The following is a 9,412-nucleotide window of genomic DNA, read 5'->3' as shown; positions in this document are numbered from 1 at the left end:
ATATATTATGGATCTCATATATCATATAGACTTCAAATATTACATTCTAGATATAATACAAAAGTTTGTGGGAAAACATGGGAAGAACTATAACAGTTGCACTTAACTATGTGTCAGGCCCCATCATAATTGCTAATATTTACTTAAACAAATATTTTTGAACACACTTTTTAGATTATTATTCTAGTCCACTTTTATTCTAAGACAAGCATGAATAACAAGAAAATTCTAAACATGAAAACCACGCAATCGCAATGGTGCAGTTTGGCCTATAATATCTCAAATTTATTTGTGTTAGTAAGGGGAGGTTACTTAGAAGTGAATGTGTCTAAAGAATCTGCATTCTTGTATTCAAAACTGGAAAGACTCAACTACTAAACATGATACTTACAGAGAACATAAAAGTCATACATATCACACATATAGAAAACTGGTTTAATTTTGACTTTGTTAACTGGATACTCATAAACTCAAATGACATTCTCTGTGTTTTAGTCATTGATATGGTGTCTCACACTGCTCTTGGGCCTTCCCTTCTCCCTATGAAAAAGGGCATTTCCCCGCCCCCCCCCCCCCAAGTTTCTTGTAACTAACCTCTCTCCGGGGTTAACTAGTATATATGATAATATGCTTATCACCAACATGTATGTTTTCAGCCAGATCTTTAAGTTCCGTATCTGCAAGCTTTATCCCCAGGTTGTTCAGAACAGTGCCCAGGTTGTTCATATTGACCTTCCCACCTAAGAAAAGTGACGGTCCATAAGGAATATTAAATGACTTCAAAAGAGAATTTCTTACACTTTTTTGATACACATATCCCATTGTGAATTTCTTAAGCAGTAGATCATTATTCACAAAATTTGCTTCGGACCAAACAGAAAATGTTTGCTCTAAAGTGAAAAAAATAAATTAATGTTCAACAATTTTAGCACAGAGACAAAATATTCTAAGCAGTCAATTACAAATTTAGAACTATGGCTACTTCCCTTGAGACTTGTCTTGGGGACCAGCCTACAGAAACACAAGGTTTTAAATGGCATTTAATACTGAAATTAGTTTGAGAATAAGGTACAGAAATATGGGCTCAGAGTACAGAAAAGTCTCTCAAGAAATGGATGAAAAAGGGAAGAAAGAGATTGAGTTGTGGCCAAAAAGGGGTGTGGAGAGTTCTAGTTTGCTTATTTTATAGGATGGTGTATGTGGAACATGTGAATGGGCTGAAGAGGTTGAAAATGGCCAGTGGGGCAAGGTCTTAAAAGATACGGGAGACAGTGGAGTCAAGGGCATCCTGGTAAGCTTTGAGGAGGAAGAGGGACTTCTCACTCATCCTTTATACTAACATGGGTGTGCTTAAAGATACCTGAATAGGGAGGGATTGAAGATGTAAAGCTGAGGGCTATCACTCTTGCCAGCCTCGATTTTCTTAATGAATTAAAAAAAAAAAAATCTGGTTGAGAAAATGGTGTTCAGTGAATGCTTAGGGAATTCTGGTACTGGAGGCAAACATTATTTAGTTCTAAACAATAGTAGGTTGACTTTTGATGAATGAACTGCCAATTTAGTTTTTTCTATTTATTACGTTCTCTGGATCACTGCTAATCATTTATATTTTTTCCCATGTAAACATGAAATTTGATATTTCTCTTCCTGAAAATTTCGAAAATGACAAGAAAGTGTGGTGCTTTACTTCCAAGATAGAACATCAGATTCAACTGCTAAAATAAAGATTGAGGTCCAAAAAAGCATACATTTGCAATCAGTACATATGACAGATGGCAGCATTCAAATTCACATCTTGGAAACAGTATAAAATGAAGATCTCATATTCATTTGTATTCTTATTATGTTTCTCACTCACCTTTAAGGGACTTTACACCATCTGGCAACCTGTTCTTAAAGACCTTGTTTTCATCTATAAAAAAGAACACAATTAAGGTCATAGAGAAATGATGTGGCTATTCACTAAAACTTTAGTAAAACTGAGATTTTCATGATTTGCCCTAGAAACTTCCCTCATTAAAATAAAGTTTGAGAGAAAATTAGGGAAAGTTTATAATATGGCAAGTCTATCTAAAATTTAGCATAGAAGGCACTCTATAACATACACAGCTTTTTTGGAAAATATCACCTCTGACCTTTTATCCCCTTCTAGTCTAACACCACTTCTTTCCCTTGGTTGCTTCCCACAATTGCCTATACGTATCTAAAAAGGTAAGGGTAGCCTCAGAAATGTAGTCCCCTTGATGGCATGAGTCAGCATCATGGGGATGATTATTCCAAAACAGAGAGTTAAACTGCATAGATGGAAATTTCCCTCTAGAATGAGTGAACATTTAAATTATTTTGTTTGGTATTTGTTTGTTTATTTACTGTTGCATCTTAGTAAATGGGGATAGTTTGAGTTTCTAAAAAAAAAAAAGCTTAAGAGGAGACAAAACAAACACGGGGTAAAAAAGCCAGGCAAAACAAGAAACAGACTCCTAACTATAGGGAACAAACTGATGGTCACCAGAGGGGAAGATGGTGAGGGAAGGGTGACACAGGTGATGGGGATGAAGGAGGGCACTTGTGATGAGCACAGGGTGATGTGTGGATGTGTTGAATCACCAAATTGTACACCCGAAACTAGTATTACACTGTATGTTAACTAACTGGAATTTAAATTAAAAAATCTTTAAAAGCTTCAAAGAAGACTTTAAGGTCACATCAGTATATAAATGCCTACCGTTGAAAGGCAGATTTTTCAGCAGCTTCAAACGTTCCTTATCTGTGAACTCTATTCCCATGTTTTTCAGAATAGCTTTCACATCTTTGACATCAACCTCCCTTCCTTAAAAAAATAGACATCATTACATATATACGAATTTAAAGGATCATCTAATGACTCCAAACAGGGAAAATTAATCTATGGCTATGTAGATTAAATCGGTACAGAATAAAGAGCATAGGCCAATGAGACCTCTCCAGATATACTGACGATGACTTTCACAGAAAAAGAATTTGATCTCTAAGTGCTAATAAAAGAAGTCACAGTCACAATGACAATGGCAAGGCAACTCTGAACCCTGTGAGATTTACATTATGTATCTGCTATTCAATTGGAATATTATAAATTACTTATTCAAATAAATGTATAAAATAAGGTAAGATCTGTTAGTCTCATTTTTTGTCAGTTATCTGTAGTCTTTATCAAAATTTTACTTCATATATTATTTCACTAGTACAGAGTTTGGCCATTCTAAAAAAGAGAAGAGCAAAATATACAAATAAAAAATATACCAGAAAACAAATGAGTTGCTAGTAATTTAATGAACAAATAAATGCCATAACTAATATGGCAATTGAGCAATAATGATGCAATATAATTACTATAAATACTAAATGTTTTCGATTCATAATTTCTCTCTTACCTGTAGTAGCTTTTACTCCATCCATCACCTCTTTCAGACCAACCATTCCATTAGCTACAAGAAAAGGCACAATGAAAATAATGTCAGAAGCCCAGAAGACAAATTTAAGGCATATATTTTAAGGAAACAATTCCATTAAAAATTCCTTACATCTTCATTTTACCTGAGACCATTTAGAAAATGCCTGGATCTCAGGGAGTTAAGATGATCTCCATTAATACAAAGGTCTCTTGTATACTAGAAACTGGGTCAGGAAAAGTGTGCTCTTCCTAGTATTTTGGATGCCATTATAAGCCATAGCTGAAGATACTATTGGAGTTGGCCAGGTATTCTGGTAACTTTACTTCATGTACCAACAAACAGCTGAGGAAGGGACCACTAATCCAGCTTGGTATGTTCTAAGATTGCTTCCTGCAGGAGATGTGTGTGAACTACATTAATGTATCAGAGCAGTTGATATGAAATATGGAAGGATGGAAGAGACTTCACATGGAGGAGAAGTTGAGAAAAATGTCCAGGGACATCATGCTATGCATGTGAAACTACAAGCAGCTCAACATGGCTTGAACAGTTAGAAAAATGAGAGAAGATATGTCCACACAGGCAGATGGAGCTTGAAGGTCTCATGCACTATGATAAAAATCTTTGAACACATTTTCGAGTGAAGATTTCATTAGACAGAAGGATAGATAGAAGAATGGCTTGACTTCTCTATAAATAGATTTTCATATCCCTATTATTTTGCTTTCTTATTATTTAGGCTATTAGAGTCCTGACAGCACCCTCTGCAGTTTTTGGTATATTTACGGAAAGATGATGCTGTTTTAGGTTAATTGTAATGAAGATCCAAGATTTATTCTGACTTTAAAATTGGGCTCTCCTCCAAGTGTCCATCAATAGATGAATGGATAAAGACGTAGCACATATGTGTGTGTGTGTGTGCATGTGTGCATGTGCGCGCGCGCGTGCGTGTGCGTGTGTGTGATGGAGTATTATTCAGCCTTAAAAAAGAATGGAATCTTGCCATTTGCAACAACATGGATGGAGCTAAAGAGTATAATGCTAAGAGAAATGTTAAAGACAAATACTATACTATTTCACTCATATGTGAAATTTAAGAAACAAAATGAGTAAACAAAGAAAAAAAAAAAAGAAGAGAGAGACAAACCAAGAAGTAGACTCTTAACTATAGAGAACAAACTGGTAGTTACCAGAGGGGAGGTGGGTGGGGGAATGGGTGAAACAGGTGATGGGGACTAAAGAGTATACTTATCACATATATATAGAATTGTTGATATATTGTATACCTGAAATAATATAATTTTCTATGTTAACTATATTGGAATTAAAATTAAAGACTTAAGTAAAAAAAATAAAATTGGGCTCTCCTCCAAACTTTCTAACATGTATCTGTCAATTAAATCTATTTTCAAACCTATCAGATATAAAGGAAAAATTAAAAAATGGCCTGAGGACATCTGTAGTGTTCACCATCAACTTGTAGATTTTTGGACAGCTTTGCAAGTTCCTCTTCCGTGAGCTCAAGTCCCAATTTTTTAAGGGTGTTGTCCAGGTTATTTACATGAACCTTTCCCCCTTAGGAAAGACAGAAGGTAGGAACATGAAAAAAAAAGTGTATTATGCCAAAATTCTGCATGCATATCAACTTTCTATTTATTTACTTATTATGTTTGTTTGTTTAAGGTGAAGTGATTTTTTCGTGCATGGAGAAGGGGTGTACAGAGTTGAAAAAAAATGCAAGTTCCATATGGAACTTCCTACAAGATAAAATATACGCTGTTATCAGTTAAAATGTGGGTAGACTGCAAGAATCATAAATAAGGAATGATACCAAAGTGAGGAGCCAGAATTCATAATTGGAATAAAAGTGTCAAGTTGGGGAATGTCAGACAGTATGACTTTTAATTGGGTCTTACTCACCATTGAGAGATTTCACACCCTTTAGCAACCTGTTGTGATATACCTTTCCAGCAGCTGTAAGAAAAGCCATAATTCATGCAATGGGGAAATTAACATGAAATCACAAAAATGGTGTGAAATAAATAATAATTTAAATAAATAATTTCAAAAATAACATTTTAAGAAGAGTTGTCTCTAATTTTTAGTTTATTTCATCTAATATAATGAAGTTTGGAAACAAAAACCTCTCTCCTTGTGACAAACTTCTTTATTCCAGTACCTGAGGAAGTCTCCTTGCTCAAACATGAGTATAGCTTCCCTGTGCTTTTAAATTTCTGCTTCCCATCTTTATTTTTTTGTCATGGATCTCCAATCTTTCTTTTTTTTTCTCTTCTCATGATATGAACAAATTAGTAGCTTGATAGGTAACAATATGTTTAGCTGTTAATGTCAACTCTTGTCTAAAGGGTTATTTAACTTCCAATATAAATTCTAAGCGACAGTAACAGGTTTCTATATACTTAAAACTCAATTTAATATTTTTTCTTTTATACTTTTGGAGAAAAATAAATAGAAACAAAGTTGGAAATATTTACACAGACCTAAAGACCAACAAAAGACCTCCATGACACCTCTATCAATCTCACCGTCAATTGGCAGTGTTTTCAGTAGCTTCTCTTTTTCCTGATCTGTGAGCTCAATCCCCAGGCTTCCCAGGAAAATTTTCAGGTCATTAGAATCGACCTTCTCATCTTTTAAGAGAGGGAACAATAGACATATAAGCTTTTGGAACTCTGGTATTCTATCAAGTTGTAAAATATGTTCTATGAAGTTTAATGATATCCTAATATCAAGATGAGGTGTTAGGCGAAGATGTTCTCAATTGCAGAACCGTTGAGCATATCTTATGGTAATAAAGCATATCTTTAGGAGCATATCTTATGGTATCTTATGGTAATAAAATACCACATTTATTATAAATTAAAGACCTTTTTTCCTAAAGCTGGAAAAAAACAACTTTCAGAATAAAATCTGATGAGTGAATTAAGATAACGCAGATTCGTATATAAATTATTCTTCAAAAACATTTGCTTTGGTAAGAATTATTGATGATATCAGGAATACATTATCTTGATCATTTCTAAGCTTCACCATGCCATTTTCTATACATTTCTAGATATTTTTCATTTAAACATTTGTGACCCAAAGCATGTTACTTGCACAAGTAACAGAAAACTTAGGATTTAAAATTGACATATAGTCTTGTATCCTAGTGTAGAAACTTTCCTAATGTCAATCCAGGATTCATATATTTAAAAATAAAACATCAGAATTTATAAGATACCAGAAATACCACTGAAAAAAAACTATTATAAAGGACCGAAACCCTAGATTTACATCAACTTCTCATTTACCTGTAAAAGTTTGCAGTTCCTTCATCGGTGTTTTAGGAGAAGTCCTCCTATCAACTGCAAAAGAAAATTAAAGTCATAATGAGATATAAAAGACTCATGAAATATCGTGAAAAACAATGTGGGAATAAATATAATAAATCCTAACTTACTATGTGCCAGGCATTATCTTAAGTACTTTATATATGCTTACTTAAGAACTATTTACTGAAGAATATCTTTCTAGGCTATTAATTTATTCAGTTTTCATTGTCTTCATTAATACTAGAAAGAAAAGCCTAAACATAAAAACATGCCATTTCAAAAATATTAATTTTACTTATAGTTCTCTACCATTTCAAAGCTATACGCATTAGTAATGGGAAGAAATTCAGAAGTACCGTCATCTAAGTGGCCTGCATGTTTCTTTTTAAAATGTGGAAGACTGTCCTCTAGTGACCATAATATGGGTAAAGAACATAAAAGACATTCATACAAAGGGCAATGTTTTCACGGTGACTTGGTAGCTGGCTGCTTATATGCTGTTTACATGCTTTGCCCGTACTTATAGCTTCCTACTATCAGTGTAGATTACCATTCCTAAGGGCCCTTTCCCTCGCAACCTTTATTGTCCAAGCTCTCCCAACATGGAACTATGGTATCTGGAAACTTGCTCACCATCACCAGGGAGATTTTGAGTCAGAGCCTCAAGTTCCTTATCTGAGAGCTTGATTCCCATATTATCCAGTATTGCGTTCAAGTCGTTGACATTGACTTTCCCATCTAAGGAAAGAGAGTCCATGAAGAAAATTATGTAACTTCAAAAAAGAGGTTCATAAAGCTTTTAGAGACACATGCCCTGTTGTGAATTGCATGAGCTATATGCTAGTGTTCACAAAGATTACATATCATTTCGGGAGGGGGGGGGTCATATATTCTCTAAAGCCTATTCACAGACCCCCCTTAGTAGTAAGGTTAATAATCCTTGTTCTAAAATGTGAAAAAAAAAAACACACCAATTTTAGAACAAGAGACTAAGGACCTTATTATGCCTATAGAGAAAGTCAACTATGACATTAGAACGAAGGTCACTTCTCGTGAGATTTGTCTTGGGGATCAGACTATAAAATACAAAGTTTTAAATACCATTGAATAAATGCTAAGTGAATTCTAGTTCTGGAGGCAAACATTTTTTACTTCTAAACAGTAAGTTTTGATGACTGAATTCCCAGTTTAGTATTTATCTGCAGCTGATTAAATTCCCTGAATCAGTGCTAATCTTGTCTGTCACATTTTGCTATGCAAACTTGAAATCTGGTATTTTTTCTCTTGAAAAGTTTGGAAGAATCTTGAGAAAGTAGAAGGCTTTCTTCCTAGATATAAAGTAAAAGATCAGCAGCTAACGTGAAGCTTGATCTTCAGTGGGAGCATAAATTTGCAGTCAGTATATATGATCAGTATAGCAGCAACCACTAACACCTTGGAAACAGTATAAAAGCAAGGATCCCATATTGGTCTGCACTCTCATTATGCTCCTCACGTACCTTTTAGAGACATCACAACTTCTAGCAACCTGTTTTGAAAGATCTTGTCATCATCTATAAGAAAAGGCAGAATTTAAGTCACAGAGAAATGTGGAAAATCACAGAGAAATTAGGAAAAATGACTTTTCAAGAGTTTTCTCTTATTTTAATAAAATTTGAGAGAAAATCGGGTGAAATTTAGCACATCATGCACACCTCTGTTCTTCTTCCCAATCCTGCCTTTATTCACTTCCAATTATTAATCCTTTCTTCTTTCACAAATCCCAGTTTAACCTTTGTTTTTTCCTTGTTTGTTTTTCACTATTGATAAAAAGACCCATCGTAATGGAAATGCTGCTTCCTAATCTAAAAGTAAAACCACTTAGGGATTCATTTCAGGTATAAGTGGACATTCTAAAAAAAATTTTTTTTGAAATGGATTTTCTATTTTCTAGAACTTAGGAAATGGAGATAATTTTAGAGCTTCTCGCAGACACAGAAATCTAAAACTTCTTTTTGGGGACAGCTGGGTGGTGCAGTTAATTAAGCATCCAACTCTTGGTTTTGGCTCAGGTCATATCTCACGGGTTGTGAGATCGAGCTCTGAGTCCGGCTCTGTGCTGACAGTGCGGAGCCTGCTCGGGAATCTTTCGCTCTCCCTCTCTCTCTGCTCCTCCCTAACTCACACATGTTCTCACCCTCTCAATATGAATAAATAAACTTAAAAAAAAACCTCTCTTTGAATACATCAATATTTAAAATGCTTACCCTTAAAAGGAAGAGTTTTCACCAGCTCCAAGCATTCTTTACCTTTGAGCTCGATCCCCATGTTTCCCAGAACAGCTTTAACGCTATTGACATCAACATTTTCTCCTTAATAAAAAGATTAAAACAATGACATACATGGAATTTAAGTACAATCAAATTATTGCAAATAATTAAACTAAATTAGGATGCTAAAACAATAGGATTATGAGCTGGGGAAAGTAATGATCACTGAGCTCTGCCCAAATACATGGAGATAATGTCATTTATGGAAACATAATTGCCTTTTTTAAAATAAGTTTATTTATTTTTGAGACAGAGAGAGACAGAGCATGAATGGGGGAGGGGCAGAGAGAGAGGGAGACACAGAATCAGAAGCAGGCTCCAGGCTCTGAGCCATCAG

General features: G+C 34.6%; 1 protein-coding gene across 1 annotated transcript; it reads right to left on the bottom strand.

Annotated features, from left to right (window-relative positions):
- Positions 1-606: 606 nt before the first annotated feature.
- On the bottom strand, positions 607-9,113 carry LOC147571261 (uncharacterized). The gene is made up of 11 exons (XM_086696467.1): positions 9,013-9,113; positions 8,266-8,319; positions 7,400-7,504; positions 6,746-6,799; positions 5,978-6,082; positions 5,352-5,405; positions 4,902-5,006; positions 3,411-3,464; positions 2,726-2,830; positions 1,859-1,912; positions 607-740 (listed from the first exon to the last, which is right to left on the bottom strand). The coding sequence occupies exons 1-11, from the start codon at positions 9,071-9,073 to the stop codon at positions 607-609; spliced, it is 885 nt and encodes a 294-aa protein (XP_086552593.1). The 5' UTR covers positions 9,074-9,113.
- Between the last annotated feature and the right edge of the window lie 299 nt (positions 9,114-9,412).

The sequence above is a fragment of the Puma concolor genome, unplaced genomic scaffold (genome assembly GCF_028749965.1).
Source record: "Puma concolor isolate L17-30 unplaced genomic scaffold, mPumCon1.1.hap2 unalloc_scaffold_34, whole genome shotgun sequence".
In the NCBI taxonomy this organism is placed as follows: domain Eukaryota; kingdom Metazoa; phylum Chordata; class Mammalia; order Carnivora; family Felidae; genus Puma; species Puma concolor.
Note: the sequence above shows the minus strand (reverse complement) of the source record. Positions and strands in the feature narration are given on the sequence as shown.